The sequence below is a fragment of the Amblyomma americanum genome, chromosome 2, assembly GCF_052857255.1.
Source record: "Amblyomma americanum isolate KBUSLIRL-KWMA chromosome 2, ASM5285725v1, whole genome shotgun sequence".
Taxonomy (NCBI): domain Eukaryota; kingdom Metazoa; phylum Arthropoda; class Arachnida; order Ixodida; family Ixodidae; genus Amblyomma; species Amblyomma americanum.
In genome coordinates, this window is record NC_135498.1 from 143,161,251 (window position 1) to 143,182,174 (window position 20,924).

General features: G+C 46.8%; 1 protein-coding gene across 1 annotated transcript in view; it reads right to left on the reverse strand.

Annotated features, from left to right (window-relative positions):
• Positions 1-12,253: 12,253 nt before the first annotated feature.
• The window catches only part of LOC144121836 (signal peptide peptidase-like 2B), a 69,954-nt gene continuing 61,283 nt past the window's right edge, over positions 12,254-20,924 (reverse strand). Inside the window, exons 14-15 of the mRNA XM_077655251.1 lie at positions 15,742-15,925; positions 12,254-12,665 (exon numbers count right to left, since the gene is read on the reverse strand). Coding sequence (XP_077511377.1) covers positions 12,340-12,665; positions 15,742-15,925 — 510 coding nt within the window. The 3' untranslated portion in view covers positions 12,254-12,339. The remainder of the gene's footprint in view (positions 12,666-15,741; positions 15,926-20,924) is intronic.

Sequence of the window (20,924 nt, forward strand, 5' to 3'; positions counted from 1 at the left end):
TATCTGAGCTAAAGGAACTTAAGGCTACGCAAGACAACCACGAAAAACTAATATCTGAAATAAACAACCGCATTTCTTTGTTGGAAAAATTTGCTCACAAGAAGGAACCAGAAGATTCGAAAATAGATTAAAATAACGAATTAAAACGGGAACTTGCAGTCCTTCATGCCGCCAATGTTGATGCAAGCAATCGTATGCCAAGAAACAACTTACCTTTTTTGGCCTTGAAAACTCCGAACAAGAAACATTGGAAGAATCTGAAAAACATGTAAGAGCCCTTTGCTCTACTGTGCTTGGTGTGCAACTAGACACAGGTATTATAGAACGTGCACATCGACTAGGAAAATACTGGACGGATAAACAGCGCCCAATTAATATTAAATTATCCCATTTTAAGAAGAATAAAACATTGTCTTGTGGCCCCAAACTGAAGAACGCAGTCTGCGCAATCAGATAAGATTTTGTCCCTGAAACTCATCTTGCTCGTTCCAAATTACTGCAATTCATTCGACCCAAAAATGTGCCTTCAAACTACGACAAGATAAACTGCACGCTGGAAAAAAGTGCGTAATTTCCAACCCCACTACTGACGTGGTGACGGAATGTAAGGCATGTGTTCCCAACGCCGATGGTAGCGAATGACTCGCAACGAATCATGCGCACAACAGACGTCCTCCATCATACCTCGATATACATATCGCATTCACCAAAATAAGGAGCGTAATTCCAAAGCGTGACCAGCTCCTTAGCTTCATCGACGAAATTGACGCGCACATTCTCAATATAACTGAAACCTGGTTAACTGAAGATATCCTCGGTAACGAAGTGCTTCCCGCTTATCTTAACTTTACCATGTACCGCCGTGACCGCAGCAACCGTGGAGGGGGTGGCGTTCTAATAGTTGGAAAAATACATTGTCATCATCTTTATCGCACCAAGGAGACGTACTCGAATTATCATGGGTTTGTGTTCATACATCAACTGTGAAAGCTATATTTGGCATTTGTTACTGGGCACCCGATTATGGTCCATCTTTAAGCAACTCACTCTACCATAGTTTAGCATATATTAGGAATAACTTCCCAAACTCACCTTTTTTATATTTGGTGATTTTAATTTCGTCCAGATTAACTGGCCTGTATTTAGAGTACCTGGTAAATCAAAGTTCAGTGAGCCTAAGCAGTTCCTCGATCTAACCCTTGATTTAAGTCTTCATCAAGCCATAACACTACCGACGAGAGGGAATAACACCCTTGATATCTTGCTGACGTGCAGTCCTGAAGACATTAAAGACGTAACGCCTCTTCCTGGGCTCAGTGACCACGCCCTTCTACACATTTCCATACCACTACTGCTTAAAGTTAGAACAAGGGCTGAAAAGATAATCTTAAACTACCACAAAGCGAACTACCATGCTATCAACGCGGAACTTAAACGGTTTCATGAGCACTTTTTCGAGTCTTAACTGTCAAGAACAGCTAATCATAACTGGGAATTATACAAAACAACCATGATTAACCTCAGAGACAAATACATCGCAAAAATAAATATTAGGTCTGATCATAACACCGAGTGCTTTATCGTAAGCCTGAAATCTCTCCTAAACAGGAAAAAAACGCTTCTATCGATCAGCAAAGACATCTTACTCCCCTACTACATGAGGCCGATATTATCAGTGTGCAAAAACATATATTGAAAGCCTAGCTGCTGCAAAAAAATAAATTATTTTCCATCGATCTATTTAGAACCCTAAAATCGGAACCCAACAACTTCTAGCGCATCCTATCCACCAGGTCTCGCCCGAACCAAATAGCGCTTATGGGAACTTTAATAGGGCAAGCTCTCGGGCTAGTTGGTGCTGATCCATTGTAATTGACAGCGCTTAATAACACGGACAAAAGACAGAAAACATGGAAGACGACGCCACAGGCGCTGAACGCAGACTTGGCAGGAATTCGGTGTTCCGGTCGGTGGTGGTACGGTTTTTGTATTAAAATAATACTAAAAGGAAGGAAAAGATTTTTGCTAGCCCCGGCATCTGCCATCGATTGTGAAGCACCTGAGCTGGGGCAGCGGAAATAAAGGACAGGAGGCAGAATTGAGAAATGAAATGAAAGAGGTGAGGGGACAGGAAGAGAGGATAGGGAAGAAGTAATATATACACACTATTTACAGAATAAGAAATGTGTCCAGGTTGTGCACGTGATCAGTTCATGTTGAAGGAAGTTCACGCCACTTCCTGGTAGAGGTTGGCAACGGCGCAGTGTGGCCAACCTCTACCAGGAAGTGGCGTGAACTTCCTTCAACATGAACTGATCACGATGGTTCGCGCCACTTCCTGGTAGAGGTTGGCAACGGCGCGGTGTGGAGCGTGAGCAGCCGTAGGTGTTCCCAGTGCAGACGAGCTTGATGCCGTCATTCCTAACGTGCCATTACGCAGAGGCGGGCGGCATGGCCAGCAGTGGGCCGGAAGCTACCAAACATCACCAGCAGATCTGGGGGTGGTATTTTGCAGCGAATGCAGAAACTGAAAAATCTCGCTCTGCAATTCGCTGCAGCAATAAGGCGTACTGCATGGCAGGGTTCGGCGAATGAAGAGGACAAAGAGCCCGCTAAACTGGAAAGAAACTTTATTAGGACAAGTTGTCCGGCTAGTTGGTGCTGATCCATTGTTTTCTGTATTCCGTCCGGTGTTTTTAGGCGCTGTCAACAATAATTATGGGAACTGATAGTAAACCAATCGGACCAGATCAGTGTGCCAACGTTTTTAACCGCTATTTCGTCTCGGTGTTTTCTCCTGCAAACAACTCGACTGCCATAACTTCACCAGAATCCTCACCATTTACGATGCCTATGATCCAGGTTGATGCCAACGGTATCAGTAACCTTATTTCTTCTTTAATATCGTCTTAATCAGCAGGCTGTGACCATATCAGTAGTAGACTACTAAAAAACACATGAGCGACTTCGGCCCAGATACTACAATTAATCTTTACCCAGTCTTTACAATCGGAGGAAGTTCCGGATGATTGGAAAATTGCCCAAATCATCCAAGTCTTTAAATTCGGTGACCGCAGATCAGCCTCTATTTACCGTCCTATTTCTCTAACCAGTGTCATATCAAAACTACTCCAACACATTATATCCACGAATCTAATTACACGTCTTGAATCTAACGACTTTTATCCGCACCGGCATGGTATTGGGAAACACCTTTCATGTGAAACCCAGCATGCCGAGTTCATACATGATTTGCTGGAATCCATGGATGACAACCTTCAAAGAGATGGTATATTCCTCGGTTATTCCAAGGCATTTAATCGGGTCCCCCACAACCAATCACTTCAAAAGCTTTCATGACTAGGAATTACCGTCAACCTAATCCGTTTGATCAAAAATTTTCTTTCAGGGCGCAATCAGTTCACTTCTACAAGTGATAGCCACTCTCCTGTCTCTAATGTAACGTCGGGAGTCCCTCAGGGGTTCCGGACTGCCACCACTACTATTCCTAATTTACATTAATGACCTCCCTTGGAATATAAAATTAGAATCACGACTTTTTTGCGGAGAGTTGCGTCATATACAGAGAGATTAGGGCGACCAACGATTCATCTTTGCTTCAGTCCAATCTTGACACACTCTTTTCTAGGTATGATAAATCCCTCCTCGCCTTAAACATCAACAAATGCAAGTCCATGTCGTTCACCGGAATATGCACCGTGAATCAGCATCAATATAGTATTGGCTATTTTCCATTGACCCCGCATTATCCTACAGATATTTTGGCCTCTAACACCATCGCTATCATGGGTAAATCACGTTCAAATCTTCTGCGCTGAAGCCTCACGCACACTCAGGTACATGCGCCATATCTTGAACGCCGTATCCTCAGTCGTAAAAAAAAAACTAGCATATATAACATTCATTCGCCCGAAACTAGAATATGCGTCATCCATCTGGCACCCATCACAAGCGTATCTCACCGCTGACCTTGAAGCCGTACAGAATCGCGGCATCAAATTTATAACATCTTGCTATTCAAGGAAAACCAGTGTCAAAGAGCTGAAACAGCCTCTTGCCATTCCATCCCTCAGGTCGCGCCGCATCATATCTCGCGCCTGTCTTCATTTCTGTTATTACCAACGCATGAGACATGCAAAGCTATACAACCCCCGCACAGGACATCTAGCCGCCTAAGCCATGACCATAGCATTGCACGCATCGACTGTCGCGCCTCACCAATAAAGTCTATTTTTTCGGACGCGATAGCACTATGGAATGGCCTACCAAATCCCATCGCATCATGCACTAACCGCAAAACATTCCGGGAAAAACTAAACGACCATTTCTCATGAGGGCAAAAAGTTTCCGCCATATTTACCTCGGCACTTCGAACAGGTGTCTGTTTTCTTTAAGCGAAATTTATTGCCCCAGGGCATCAATGATAGGTGCACTTGTGACGAAAGATGTTGTAGTGATTAAATGAATGGAAAAAGCTAGCTGGTTTGATGAAGTCCAGTAGAGAAGTCCCTGCGTCCAGGCAATGTATGAAGCAGGGTTGCTTGGTGAAAGACCCGCTGCCATCAGGTGCCGGATCCATGTAGGCTTAAGAGCTGGCCAGTACCACAGTAAGTGATGAATGTCGGCTTCAATGTCCTCGTGTTTACATATCGGGCACCCTGGCCGAGGAAACAAATCTCGGTACTGAGGCCACTTGCGAGTGACAGCAGGTGTGACGGCAACCCCGACCCGGATCCTCCTAAGCGCAACCTCCTCTGCGCGGGTAAGGACGCGGGAGAGGGTTACCGCACACGGAGGGATGAGGGCACGTGTGTGGTGCCGGAGGAGTTCCTTTCTTGATGAAAGGAGGGTAAAGTTGTCCAAATGAAGGAGCCGAGGCAGTGATGAGTCTGAATTCGCAAGGCGGGTCGCTAAATTTGCCTGGCTTTTAGAGGTCAGCAGATCCCGTGGGACCCACTAAATACGTACTGGTTGCGGGATGCGTTCCGCGAGTCGGTGGATGTCCTGACATATCATTGAACAGCTGCTAACACGTCATAGCAACCGGAAAACTTGAAGGGCGTCAGTTCGGATAACAACGCGGGCCGCAGGGAGTATAGTTATGGCGGCCTCGGAGCAGAGTGCTTCTTGAACTGCAACGAGCTGAGGCGCAAAAAGACGAAGGGGGTTCTGTAAGCTGAAACCTAGAGGTTTGTTTCAGGGCAGGTCTGCGCGGGCAGTAGGTTGTTGTTGCTTCTCAGGCTTGTATGCTTGAGTCTACGTAGACAACAATGGATCCTTCAGACAGGCAAGCACCTTGTTCCTCAAATTTCTGGCGAAGCAACGATGCCGAATTAGCAGATGTTGGTCGGCGATTATCTGTTGGCTAGTTGTCGCTGAGCTGTACAAACTTCCATGAGGGAAGAACTGGCGTTTGCGGCTGAAGAATGGAGTGTGATTTTGCATAAGTCCTCAGTGCATGCGTAGAGTGCGATAGACTGGCCTTAAGGCTGCGCGCATCACGGCGCTGCTGCACATGCTCACCAATGGTATCAAGCTGCGCATTCTCTTGCAAAGCTATGACCGGTGTGATGCGTGGAAGGCACATAATGGTCCTCATAGCCTCTCGGTTCACGGCTTCAAGGCGGTCCCATTGGGCTCTTGTAAGATGTTGAAACTGGGCTTGATAAACAATACATGGCTGCAGAACTGCCCTCACCAATTGCCATGCAACGAACGAGCCAGCGCCACCCGTTTTAGGAGAAATTCTTGTAATCACACCCAAAGTCGGAATAGCTTGCCTTTTCGCCTGAGAAAGCCATGCAGTCGCTTATACTGATTGGTGAATCATTAAGCCAACGATTTTTACACTCGGACTTTCCTGTAGTGGGGTGCCTGATAGACTAAGACAGATTGGACTTGCAGCAAGTTTACGGCGTCCCCAGCGGTTGGCGGCTGACATGTGTGTTGTTTTATGCATGGATAGCTGAAGTCCGGTGGATGATGCGTAATTAGAGGTAACATCCAAGGCAGATTGAAGGGCAGCCTCCTGAGTACGGAGATCTTGGTGAGTACTCCACACCGTGATGTCATCAGCGTACTGAAGAAATTTTATGTCACGGATTGGATGTAAGCGCTAAGCCAGCGGGATGAAAGCAATACTAAATAACGTCGGCGACAATACAGATCCCTGGGGCCAGCCGCAGAGAGGAGCAAATGATCCGACCGCTTCGACGCTGAGGCGTATTGCAAATTTTCTGCCTTCCATAAATGATTCGACAAAACTACGCACTCTCAGAGGGTGATGAAGAATGTAAATGGAGTTCAGAATGGCTGCATGACTGATGTCATATGCCTTTTCAACGTCCATTGCTAAAACGGTACGCACATTGCACCTGCGGGTAAGTGACAAAACTGCAGATGCCAAGACAGCCAACCCATACTCTTTACCAATATATGGACGAAAGCCGATTTGTGCGGGGTGATAAAAACCGTGCTGCTCTAGCCACCTTGACAATCGTGTGACTAGCATTTTCTCCGCCAGTTTGCACAGCGTAGGAGTTAAGGAGATAGGTCGTAAGTTTGCAAAATCCGTCGGAGGCTTTCCTGGTTTCGGGATAGGAATCACGACCGCGGATTTCTAGCTCTCGGGCACGACGCCATCCAGCCATACTTTGTTTATGGTGTCTGGTAGTTGAGGGAGTGCAGCGCTACTCAGGTTCTTGTACAGCTCGTACTGAATATTGTCCAGGCAGGGCGCTGTTTTCTGTTTCGCATCATCTATTGCAGCTAGCAACTCAAGCGTAGAGAACAGACACGCAATTCCATCTGCGTCGACATCAGACGGCATTTGATATACATACGCTGGAATGCCTTCCACATTTAAACTAGCGACTGAAGAAGGCAGAGAATCGTATTTTGGGAAAAACCTTCACGCTGCTTCTCTGCCGAAATCATCTGGCGACAAGTTAGCCGTGAAGCATGCGGTTGCTGCTGCCTCAGTCGAACGGCGACCGCATTCCATGGTACGGAGTGTTCGCCACAGAGAGGCTGTAGGCTGCCGCTCTTTTCCAGCTGCGTCCCTTTGCAAAACGCCGGCACACGCGGAAGCGGCTCTCCATTACAAGCAAGAGCCCCCGAAAGCAAAGTGCATACGGGAAATGGATTGGGTCGTTTGACGCACCGCCACCGCCTTGACGAGATCCCCTTACGACGCAGGCTATCGTCGGAGAGGCACCCCATGTCCCACAGCGTCCCGGAGAGCCTCGTGGCCAAACAAAGGCGTATTTCAAGGATGACAATGACGAACACTTGTTAAGGCAAATATGCCGTACTCACCCAAGGCGTGGGAGAGCAGGACCATTCCTTATCTGGTTTTCCGAGCCGGCAAAGAGCACTCAAAAGGGCAATTGTGGCGTTTTTCTGTCAACGAGCGGCAAATAAGCCCTTTCATTCTTATTAGCCGAGTGTCCCGCCATCGGTGGTGTGGCGGCTTCGTGGCCCTTTCGTTTCCTCTTCTGTTGCTGACGGGCGACACGGACTGATGATGGGCGGGAGCACATCAGTGTCAAGAACTTGACGACGAGCAACGTGAGCGGAAAGGGGGTGGCGGTGTGCCTGAGGAAAGTCTTAAGAATAGCTCCGAAGGGAGAGCGTGTGGATACACTTACTTGAAAGAGAGTGTTGGCTTATTTGTTTTTGATTTGTGTTGTTAACGAGACCCTGGGTTCGAGTCTAAGCCCAACCCACGGGCTAGTCCCCATCTCGCATGTTATTTTTGAATGGAGAATTGATGCTTAGGGCGGACCACTGAAAATGACCGCCCTTAGTCGTTTGTTAAGGGTTTAAAAGCGCATGTGAACGGATGCAGTCCAGTCCAGTCTGAGCTGGGGCTCCATGCTTAGCATGTAACGTGATGCTACTTAGGCTCTGACCCGTTGAGTAGATGAGTAAAGTAGCGCAAAGTTCGTTCTTTTGTAAATTCATTTCTGCTTCTTCCGGTTTAACTCTCTGTATATGTATGCTGTAAATATATGCTCTCCTGTCATAATCTATAAGCATGCCTCCTGTCCATCTTCCACGCCGAACGACACTAGAGGAAGGGTTCGTAAACCTTCCTCGAAGTAACTAACGACTTGAAATTCTACTGAGGCATTCGAGGATTTTGCAGAAAGTTGTTCGCACCAGGCATGGCACTGCCGTTGAGAGAGGTCTCGTTAATATTTGCGTGCCTTAGCTCTAAGATAATTGCGTACGTGCCTGCGACGAATTAGGGTTTCGCGTAGCAGCCAGCTCGGCTTGGCGGCGTACCGCCCACATGTTGTTACTTTTCTTCTTGATGTCATGCCTTTTGCACTGTGTTTTTCTCTTGCTTTGATTCTCTTGTATAAATTTTGCTCTCCTTTCGACCCCATGCATTCCACTTAGAAATGTATACCCCTCACAAGTTCATTTAACTATTACATACTGTTATCCTTTCTCACTGTTTGAATTTTTCAAACTATTCTTTCTCGGTTTTGATACGTTCTTGTCACAAAAATCTTGATTTTGCTTCCCCCTTATGTAATGGCTTCGGGCCTTTAAAGGAAAAATAAATGAAATAAAATGAAATGAAACAAGTAATCCGGTGGAGGGCAGTCACTAGCGACGCGAACACAACACAAACTATATATACGTATACCGCTGCGGCAGGATGGCTGGGCGATGGCGAAGTAGGTAGAGCGGGCTAATCCATGGACACTCGTAGCAAGAGGGTGGTGGGACTCTGAAGGTCCCTCCCGCCTGTGACCGTAGTGGACGTCCATGCTGCCATCAACACGCTGTAGTCGTCGGAAGCGTTGAAGAATGTACGGTGCGTGCTAGGAGTAGCCCACTGCCACGAACTCCGCCGCCGCGAACGGCGCCTCGAAAATCGACATCAGTAGGGCTGTGAAGCTGCACAAACAACTTGCGATGCGCCGCCGCTGCAGCGGTTCAAAAAGGAATGGTGTCGGCACATCGAGGTTCGCGGAAAAGCTACCGTGAATCCGTAGCTACGAAGTCCAAGACAGCCCAGTGATGAGAGCAATAGCTGCCGCGCGCAGGGGCTTGCGCACGAACGGTTAGGGGCTGCGCGAGTAAGGGTGCGCAAGATGGCTTCTGTCCATCGAGGAAGCCGGGAAAGCGACGGGCGCCATTACTAAACCTCTGCTAGAAAGTGGCGCAGCGAGGACGGCCGGTAGTCGAAGAGGCCTGCAGGGACCGCCGCACCGTGCTGAAGTTGGGCGGCAGCAAAGCAACCGCTAAAAGACGGACACGCTTGTGACTTCCGCTTTCGGCGGCGCGATGAGAAGGAGACCGCCGTCGCCTGCCTGCAGCAGGGAGCCCACGGTCCTCGTCCAAGAAACTCATGCGCCGTAAGAGATGCGGAGCTAACCGCTTCCTTCGGCTGCTCGAACGAAACTGTTGCCTGATCTCTCAAAACGACGAGTGCAAGAGCAAAACCTTCTCTCGATCCCGCAGCTTCTGGAGGGAGGAAGAGAGAAAAGGGAGTGAGCAGTCGATTATTTCTTGTTGAAAATCCTTGGTCCCGAAACGTTATACCCATTTTCCTTTCCCGAACCAAAATGGTATGATACGTTTTTGTTTCTGCTTAACACGCCCGAAAAAGCATTCCTAGACCCTTAATGGGAGCATTGCCTCTATGCCCTGGCTCTACGATCTACCGTTTGACAAATGATGTGCTGGGACTGGGACATTCCATTCTTTTTCGGCACACATGGGGAGGTACGTCGCTTGCTGGGAAGGTAAGAGGAGAAAAAGTTTATTTGACCAAAGGCAGTTGGTCGCCAGCCTCTTCAAACGGTGTCCTTCCTTAGTTCAAGACTCCGTTGGCTGTATCTTTCCTGGGAGCCTCCTCGACCAGTGGTTGCTGGTCTTGTGGATCTGTGCCGGACAGAGCAGCTTCCCAAGGGGAGAAAGTGAGGTGGAGTATGGGTGGTTGGTGGCCCGGCGGGTCGGGGCATGGAGTGAGAGAGTGGGAATGTAGGGCTGCTGGATGTTGGGCAGCGTCCAGGATATTGTTATGGGGTAAAAGAGGTTGCTCACCTAGGGGCCACACCAGACCAACCTGCCGTAAATCGCGACATTCTAAGGTAATAAAGTTGTTTTTCTCTCTCTCTCTCTAGTGGTATAGAGGTTTGTGAAAGTGTGCCTGAAGCTGGCGCCAGGCTATGGCGTCCACGTTCTTGAATTTGTGGGTGGGGAGAAGTGTGGCAAGCTAGAGTAAATCGTGGAGGATATTCACTTCAAGGAACCTGAGCAGGCTCCGGCTCTTGGTATTGTCTGATAACTACAAGTACAAATGTAACTTCCTTGAAGTCGTAAGTCAAACTTAGAGTAATCGTCCTAATTTTCTTTTACGCATGTGTTCCTGCGCACGTCCAGAAAAGGTGGCCAAGATCCAACTCGGCTATTCGCGTGAAACATTTGGGACTTGTGCAGAGATTCATCCGACTAAATGTGGCCGTCTCTCTGCCCCGCAACAGTGGAAATTAAAGACGGCAACACTACCAAAGAGAGAAGGACTGGAAAAATCTCCACACGATTATCCTTTCTCATCAAGGTCAGTATCTTATTTTTTGTGAGCTATATTTTTCATTATTGAGCTTCACCAGTTGCACGTGTTGAGTCATCCTGACGTCCGTTCCATCCCTAAATTTTTTCTTCTTTCGCCAGTGCGGCGTTGCGAGCACGTGGTCTATGACGGTACGGACCTTTTCGCCTCTTGCGTAGTTTTGCTCCTTGTCTTGGTCTTTTCTACTCTCTTATCATGCGCCCGCACGCCACACGAATCTCACTACTCGTTGTGAACCACCACTCCTTCATAGCGCTTTCACTTCTCGGGCCTTCCTGCTCTGAAATTTCCCTCTAAACCGTTTGAAGGTAATGACAACCCGGTAAAGCCAGGAACGGGCACTTAACAGGTGCTCTGTAGAAAGCAACGTTGGAAATAAAAATCAACTCCGGTATACGTGTACGCCGTCGTGTGGCCTGATCAGTTAGGGGGGCTTAGTTTATTTACCAAGTTCAAATAACGTTTTTCTCAACCAGACGATGCGCTACACTGAGGATTGACGCCGCCTGACGAAATTAGCTCGTATCAGTTAAAATTGACGTCCCGCGATGCCTGCTTTGTAGAGCAGGGTCTTCCTGCCTTCTGCTTATGATTAAATTAGGGCTCCTCGCCTCTGCTGGCTGCAGTTTACAGGGTGCCGTACCCGACGCGCATTATACCAGGTGTTTCAGGGAAGACTACGTAATTCACAAAAAAAGGCTTTTTGAGGTAAAAATATCTCTTTTTCAGCATAGCATTACCAGCGTTGGCTGACACAAGAAAACCGGTGAATCGTTTTACTAGTAAGCTGGTTAACTAATTTTTAATAGTGAACTTTTTAACTATTAGGATTAGGCGCCTAGTTGCAAGTCGAGATTTGTAGTCGGTTCTTGCAATAGCCATATGAGTTTTAGAATTTAGAAAACGCGATTGCCCTTGGCGCTATGGCTCGACAAAATTTGTTTTTTTTAAATAGTTACGTGCACTGGAAGCGATGCTTTGCCTGCATGCTTTTCGAAAGCGCATGTATCTTGGCACAATGTAGCCAGATTTTCTCGGGCCACAGCGCCAAAGATAATCGCGCTTTCGAAATTAAAAAGAACTCATAAGGCTATTACTAACGACCGGCTGCAAATCTCTAACTGCGACCAGCTGCCAAGCTGTGATAATTCAATTTTCAGAAATTAGTTAACCAGCTCACTACTTAAGACAATTCACCTGTTTCGCGCTGTCCACCAACAATGATAATACTATGCGGCAGAAGCCATATTTTTACCCCTAGAAGCCCATTTTTGAAAATTACCTAAAAGCTTCCCTCAAACACGAGGTATATGGCAGTATACGTAGCACAAACAAGTGCAAACTCGAGATAGAGAGTTGCAAACCATTGCTAAGAACGAGAAAACGCCAAGACATTTCGTACGTTCAGTGATATTAGCCCTGCTGAATAGCCGCACCTCAGAAAAAAGAGTGAGCGCACGAAGGGCGCACTGGGAAGTATACCAGGGAACTCACCGCAGGTCATGCAAAGTGAGATGAAGGAAGGCGGAGCACAGTAGGATCCACGAAACGCTATGTATATAAGCTGCTATTAAGGGTCAGGAGTCAGGAAGAAGTTCACAAAGCGACCAGACAAAAAACACAGCTCTTTCGCATCAATAAAGCAGCGGTGCAATTTATGTGCAAAATTCCATATTTGCCCACGTTTATCATGCCAACAGGCACCGCGCATGGGACACCCGGTCTCAGGCAGGGGAGAAGGGACTGGCAGCGTTCCCCTTGGGCGCGTCGGGCTGCTCGGCCGCCTGGCCTCCTCCCTGCACGCCCAGGGCGCCGACCACGAGGGGCTCCTCCCAGAGGATGGAAGCGGGCGACCGCTTGCGGACCCCGTCGCAGTCTTCGGCCCCTCCGGACATCGTCCTGGGCAGCAGGGGAAGAGCGCTCGGCGAGGGCCGCATGAGGCGCTCGGCGGCGTCCAGCAGAAGGGCGTTGCGGGCAGTTCGGACGTCGTCGCCTTCGGCCGCAACGACCTCTTTGCCGCCACCACCGCCGGCAGCGCTCTTCGTTCCGCCTGCGGGAAAAAGAAAACGCGCCCGCTGATCGATGTCGCCCCTGGCCTCGGAGTGTGCCTTCGGGCGGCCACGAAGGCGGCTCACTGGCCGTCATCGGAAAGCGGCCTTACCACGCACCTCTGATGACTAATCTTATCGCAAAATCGATGGGTGAGTGAATAATCGAGGAAAAAGCACAAACTGACTCGCGAGGAAAGAGCAGGAGCTCTGATTGCAACTACCGAAGTTACAACAAGGGCGTAAACAATATTTTCAAACGCAATTGCGCTTACGCCATGCTTGGTCCTCCCCTGTCCTCAACCGCAGTCGTCTTCGCCTTCAATGGGAAAGACCTTCACTTTAATTTCTTGTGAAGCCTGTAGTCGCCATTCGCCTTGAATATCGATTTTCGTGGTTGGATGTTCGAGCCGTCATTAGCCATCACCCGACTTATATATGCCGCCATCTCTGCCTTCATGAGGCCCGATGAATCAACTCTCCGTTTAGAGGATAACATCATGACAGCTTCAAAAAGCCCGGCGGTATACATGTCTTCTAATGCTCATCAAAAATCACTGGTCTTCGAAAACCAAAGCAATAGACAAAACAATGAAAACATGCTTTGAAAACAATGGAGCAATGAAATCCCGAACACACAACTGAACGTCCAGCGTCAAAGTTCGTACTGTGTTTGCACCATTAATAAGCAGGGCAGTGTTCGGAAAAAGATTAAACGTTGGAAAATAAAGGCTTATTCCCGGCAGCTCCAGAGATTTTATAGTAAGGTGTGTAGAGAGTCACGATGGCACAAAATTTCAATATGCGGTAGGAAGAATTCATGAAGCAAATTTTTTTGTCGTGATTATTTTCTATTAGAAAAAGGGGCCAAGTTCCTTTCGTTAGTTTCCATTGTCGCGAAATGTTCAAACCGTTTTGAGGGTGACACTAAGGCGCGCGAAACGTTTTTGGCAAGTCTATACAGGAGAGTATCCCACAATGGGTTCTTCGGCAGGCGTAGGCATTCTTCAAGGCCTCTGCCACGTGAGGGAGGTCAGTGTAATATGCATTTACAGCAGCATGATACCTAGCTTAGGATGCATACTTTTTTACAACAGTACCCGAGCCTTTTTTGCTTTGTATCGTGTAGCGTAACGGCTACAATCTAGTCACGTATTTATTTTATTAGGGTGCTTTCTACAAAAACAAAAACAAAGAAATATTCATTGTAAGGGTACGGTTAAAAAAAGCAGAAAAGAAGAAAAGGGAATGCCATGAAAACAAGATATGAATACACATCTAGAGATTGCGATGCTGCAGATGCGGTTGGAAGCAAGTACAGTGACAGACCTAAAGAATGGTTGCAGCACGCTGCACAAAATATACTATCAACAACGAATTAAAAGAGAACAAGAGAAATGAATTGTTAACATGAAAGCACAAGCATATCATTCCCTTGAGAGGAAATGCATGTTGGGTGATTAACACTTCTGAAGGGCCGTCTTCGCGCTTTCGAAGTGTAGTTAACCTGCGCTCGTTTTGAGCTTCTGTACTAAAAAAATTTCTCATTTTTCTGTTTGTGTTTGAATTGTTTTGTTCCCGTTTCATTGGTTGCTCATAGTACACGAATGCATCTTACTGCACTTTTGACTTAGTCCATTTTTAGTGATATTCCGCACAGAACGGACGCTAGCACCGGCACTCAATGAGTTGCGACACGAATAGCCAGTGACAGTTACAACGCAATGCAGAGATCATCAAGGTCTTATACCTGTGCTACACGGGTACGTTGAAATGACATTCGAGTCGAACGGCATTCGAAACTTCGAATGGCATTCGGACTGGACGGACCCGCATAGTGCTACACGACTATTCCAAAAGCATTCGAAAGCTCCAGTGTTCTGCCGCCAAGCTACAGGGGCGCTGCTGCCGTCAAGTTTTGTTTTAAACAAATATAGCAGCAACAATTAATTGTTATAGTTATAGCCCGCTATAAAATTGCTACTTTTAAAAGTAATATGTCATTTATAATAAATTATACTATTTATTCATTACTAAACGCATCTGTTCTAACAGGGACCCAAGCCCACAGCCCTGCCATTTTTTGTGTGCGGTCTGTTGGCTACAATGGGCTCTATCTCCTGTGTGTGTCGCAAAAACGAAGAAGCGCAATAAACTTCACTGAATAAAAAAAGTTCACTTAAAATGTACACACAGACGCACACGCACACAAAATAAAAAGACAAAACACACAAAAGCAACAGCACCAAGTGAAAAAACTGGCACCGGGCCAAAATGGCTGCCTTTCTTTCCTACGAGGGGTTCCAGAGTATGCGGTAAATATTTGCTTGCTGAAAAAACTTCCGGAAAAGATCCGTGCAGTGTATATAAATAGCATTTTGAATTTCATCGTTTAACGAACGTATTTGCTCTTAAAAACTTATGCTGCCACCTATGGCGCGAAGACGCTGCGGTAGAGAGTAGTCGCGATTGCGCCTCGAAGGCATTCCAAAATCTCGAATGTCTCCGCGGAGCTCCGTCGACTGGAATGTCGTGTGAACCGAATGCCGTTCAAAAACGTCGTGTAGCAGCGCAGGTTTGGCAGTCGAGTCAAATGACATTCATTTGGAAGGCATTCGAGACGCCCGTGTAGCACAGGTATTAGTTATTTTTGATGGACAGGGTATCTGTATTTTCCTGCAGACAGGCCTCGGTAAAGTAGAATTTAGCCTCCCACAAGTCCTCTAACTCACACATGTGTCAAATAGGGTCTCTGTTGGCTTCAATCGTTTATCGGTTTCACAAGAAAGTTTAGACACGTTTGAAGGAGCCAAGCTGTATCGCAATCTATAAATAGCGCTTGCGTAGCACATGACCAGCCCAAAGTGGTGTTGCTTACGCGTGTATGGTGTCGTTAGAAATTTGACGTCACTACACTGTTCGCCGTTTACTAAGGCGGCAGTAGCGCTTAATCAAGGCGCTTTGCTATCCCGCACATTTGGCTTCGAGGCTTTTCATGTGCAGCTCCATACGCCATCTTGTTTCCTGCCGCAGTTCAAAACGCGGCAGAGTGCAACACGATAACCTCACAGCTCTTACTTTCCGAGGTCCTTCGCGACCTCTTCCTACGGCGAGTCTTCTTGTCGCGTGGGACGTTCGAATGGTCCGCGGGCTCCTCGCGGATCAGCTGCTCGGTCTCCGAGTTGTCCGGAGTCTTGCGGTCCGGCAAAACGGGGTTGTCCTCAGCCGCCTCCACCGCGGGCGCTGCTTTCGTTGGAGGCAGCTGCGTAGAGGTGTAGCGAATGACGCAAAGGTCTTCCCAACGTTCGGACAAGTTGCAGCGGCACTTGAACCGCATCCCAAGGGTTCTCGTTTCGTGGCCCATGTTTTGTGCCAGAAATTTATGTCTCGGCATTTAAGTCACTACTTGGCCCAGCCCTACGCTTTAAACTGCCTCATAGTCCACTCCCAGCATGTCGGCGCTCACTCCCGAGCACACTTGAGCCAAATGACCGCAGACTGGAGCCGACACCCCTCACGCCACTAGCGGGAAAATTTTTCACGGGCAAACAACACTCTGTGGACGGTAGGGAAGTTACCGTATTTCTGTCAACTAAGAAAGTTTCACAAATCCATGATGCAAACAGGTTCACTGAGAGAAAACCGCGGGAAAACGTCATGCATTTTGGCCGCCTTTGAAGAGCTTCGGGTAAAGTAGAGCCAAAACGACCAACGAGTTACACAAAATAATTTATTGGGATATGCGACATTTAAACTTTTTTTCCTAATTTATACACGAATTATAGCCAAATCTGCAGCATGATTTGCAAATTTTAATTGATTTTAGAGCTGCATTTTATTTTAGGCTAACTGGTATATTTGCTCAGTAATTACAAATAACGTCCTCGTGAAGTCATACCCAGGGCGTTAAACGATTAACGAGGAAGAGAAAGCTTTTGAGTGAGTATGTTTACGAAGCTCTTTTCTATGCAATAAAGCTTTTAGTGGTTTCTTAAGATGCTCATTGCACATGGAGATAAAAGTTAAACTGAAAGGTTTTCTTCGAATAATCACTTTCATAAACTGTTGCTCGTGTAGACAAAAAAGTCGAGAACTTAATTGCACTCCGCAGCGTCTCAGGAATAATGCGCAAAAACAAAATCATTCTACTGTCGTTGGTTCGGAAATGTCGAAGGGATGCGTGAAAGCAATCGCTGAAAAAGCGAAACCTAAGAAAATAAACCTTAAAGTTCGTCCCTCCTTTGCATCGTTCTTTGCCTGATACGCTTTTGCTTTCGGCCAGAGATATGCATAGTTGCAACATGCGGAATCTCTGGCTGCTCCTCTTCCCGGTGATACTAAGGCGGTGATTCTCAATCGTCGGAAACCCGCTGAATTAGCGATGCGCTACGGCCATCACAAGCGCAATTCGCTGACAAGTTTTTACGATAACAGTTGAAAAACGTAGTTTTCTAATTAGTGCTAAATATTTCGCTATAAGACTATAAAGCATCCTCACAACACGGATGAAGACGCGAGGGTTACGAAACAAATAAGTTGGGGCATCGCAATTTGACCAATTCGGCCATTTCATTGCTCGCGTTTCCCCTAATGGTGGAACGCGAAGTTTCACTTGAGAAAAATTTGTCACGCGCCATGCTGCGCCGAATAACAGGGAAGCCGCCCATTTTTGGGGAAATGTCATGGAGGTAGGAAAACTCACGAGAGGCCCTTCTCGTACAACAACATGGGAGAAAAGTGTGGAGGAAGTGACGTATTTTTCTAGATCGGGAGGCCATCTTGTCCGGGCAGCTTGTTTACAAACCGGGCGCAGCGGGCCACGGCATGCCATATGAGGTGCGGCGTGGGCGTAACTGCGCGAGTTTGTTTTTGGTGGTGCTCACAAGCTGACGTTTACGGCGTCCGCCCATGCCTCAAGGTGGAATTCAGCGCAAAAATATTGTTGCGTGGCCGGATTTGAACGCTCTCGGCGACAACGATAGCACGGCCATTTCGTCTACTGCGACACTGCTGGGAGCCGACGGGAGACCGCCGCTGTTCACTAAGGATCATTCGCGCTGTTCGTTCACCATTGGTTCAATACGGCGTGCGCAGCAGAGTGTTTGTCGGCAAGTAGTGCGAACGTTTCGTGTTTTGCGCGTGCAGTGTGCGTGTGCCATTTGCGCTCCCGTTTCCATCGGCAGTGAAACCTCGTTGCTACTTATACATGTTCTTGCAACGCTCCAGCGATTTCAACTGGTGTTGATTATAATACAACTGACAATCTTGTTTTTCGGAAATGGCGCTTGTGTTAGCGGCGGGGGCCATAACATGGGCGGAGAGTCTGTTGTAAAGGAAGCAGCTGCGCTCGCTTTGTAATTAGTATAGAGAAACTTTGTGGCATGCCCGTTTGAAGCGTATAACATCTGAAGCGTCTGGGAGCTATTTGCCTCTTTGGCGTGCCGAGCTCAAGAGTATTCGTTCATATCGAGGTCAAGCCTATTTTTGATCGCATGCTATTTTTAGACCAGTTTCCTGTAGCAGGTACTGCAATTGCTTTTCTGGCTGAGGCCCGTTTCACATGCTGCGACTGGACCGAAAATATTCGGTGTAGCCGGTGAGTCCGCAGTGCGATTTTCGGTCACTGCTTTCGCGTGCAGCAGCGACACAGCGAATTCCGTTGGAGGGACAGGCAAGGTTTGCATAGGCAACCCATTATTAAACGCGACAGAAACGTCACACGGAACTTGTTGATGATTTTATGACCAGCGTATTTTTAGATGCAAGGCAATATTTCGCATGCTTTGATTTGAATAAACAGTTGTGCTTCCACCGCGGCAACAGCTCCCACGTGACCTCACGTCGCACGCCGTCTCGGTGCTCCCCAATGGTCAGTCGCAGAGCGAACATACCGACACTGCGACTGATTACCAACAGGACAGAACTCGATCGCAAGCCGTCTGCGACTAGACCGACGGCCCTGGCCAGTCGCAGACCGACAGAATTCGCAGCGTCGCCGGAGAAATTCGCATGCATGTGAAACGGGCCTGATGCCATGGTCAAGAAGTGCGGAAACGGCAAAGCTCTAACTGAATTTCGGAGGCTTTTCTCACACGCGTTTATTGTGCCCTTGTCCTGTGATAGTGTTATTTGTGGTAAAAAGCACTTAGTGAAATGAGGATCCACATGTGCATCGAATTTCAATGATGCTTGTGGTTATGTTGAAGAAAAGTAATTCCATGAGTTCATTACGTACAATAAATTCACTTTCTTTGCCGGTGTTGTTGATCACAAGTAAAGTGCGCAGAAAAATTACAAGCTAGTATTTCATCAAGCAGCGAAAATTGGTGCGTACAGCTGCAGGTCTGCACGTTAAACATGAAATACAGCATTGAAATAATGTAGAGCACTGTGAAACATACTACAGCCACTGGGTACTTCTAAACTTCTAGAAGCAGTCTGAAAAGCTGCGGTCACATATATTATGCTGCAGACTAGATCTGCAGATGTGAAACATGCTGTGTTGCAGTGGTACAATGGGTGGATTTATGGATCAGTCTTAAAGAGGGCCGTTCCTATTTGAAACATGTATTTCTTGAACTGTTTTCGATGAGAAAAGGGGTACAGCATGGTTTTCCTAAGTAAAATTTCTGGCTTTGGGAGGGGGGCAACACCACCACCACCATATATCCTCCCCTGCCGTGCTACTATAGGCACTTCGGCCCTCTCTGTTTCTGTCAACTCTATAAGTGGCTCTTGGAGTTGTAATCAAAAGTCATTGTTGGTATGGCCACCTTTATGAACATGTTCTGATACTACATTTGGCATTCAGGGTCAAGAACTCTAACTTTTTACTATATTTTCCCATCCTCACTGCTGTATGAGAAAGCATTCCTGGCATGGGCAGCCACACAAGAACATGTTATGAAGATAAACACAGTATTCAATATAAAAAATCAAATACTGCAGGATTTTTCTTGTCCTCACTGCTGTAGCAGAAGGCCCTGTTGACACAGCTGCCCAAATATACGCAGTGAAGACAGGTTGCAACATTCCAAAACAATAGCAGCATTAAAAGGCAGGCTGAACACTAAGCTGGGGTGTGTGACCATGCATGGCAGCACTGTTCACGACTCAGCCAAAAGAAGACAGGTGCACACTCATTCAGCATAAAACTAAGAGGGTTGTGCTATCCACCGCAGAGCGTGATTAAAGTGTGGCTAGTATCTGGGCCATTCTTATGCGAGCATAGCATGCACACAACTAGACATTTAAAAAATTGCTCAGGGATGTCATGCACAAAGCTCTAAATTCATTCTAGCAAAGAAAGATTTTTTTTACATCATGAGCACATTTGACAGCTGTCCACTCAGAAAATCACTATGCTCTCAAATACAAAGTGTTGTCTCGTGCCAGCAAGCTGGACACAGAAAGCTTCCAGGGAGAGCCATGTACTAAATATTTTCAGGGAGCTTTAGTTTAAAGGCAGTACTTTACACTGCCATTACCTGGCATTGCTCGAAGACGAGATCCACTGTCTCCATGGTATCAATTTCACTCCTACACACTTCCGTAAAAAACAAACTCCACAGCAACATATAAGACAAGAATTTCTTGCACTTGAGGAAAAATACAGTACTTTCACACCTTTTTATACAGATGGCTCAAAAACATATTTACTTGGTAAGTGCAGTGATAAAAGGGATTTGGAATGAAATAGGCCTCTACAGTGCGCATCAATTTTCACTGCCGAATGTTACGCCGTCTGTGTAGTCATTGAACAAATAGCATATCAGAACCTCATAAACAGTATTATTTACACAGACTCCTTAAGTTTACTTACTGCTCTCCACTCTAGAAATGTAATCACTCCTATGATTGGTGACATCATACACAACAATGTAACAGCCAAAAACTCATTTGGGTCCCGAATCATATCGGAATTAAAGGCAACGAGACAGCAGATTTGTGCGCTGGTAAATCTCGTAGCAAGGAAATAAAAAAGTAAACATGTCTTTTAAGGATGGCATTAAGTTAGTACAAAGGAAATTAAGGAAAAAAAGGCAGACAGCCTGCAACAATGAAGTAAACAGGAAACTGCACTTGGTAAAGCCAGTGCTAGGTGAATGGAAGTCATGTTTGCACCAGGAGCGTTTCATTGAAGTTATTTAATGTCTCCGTATAGGCCACATTCACATCACACACAATTTTCAATTGACAAGTGATGACAAACCGAAATGTGATAAATGTGGAGATGACTGAACAGTTAATCACATTTCACA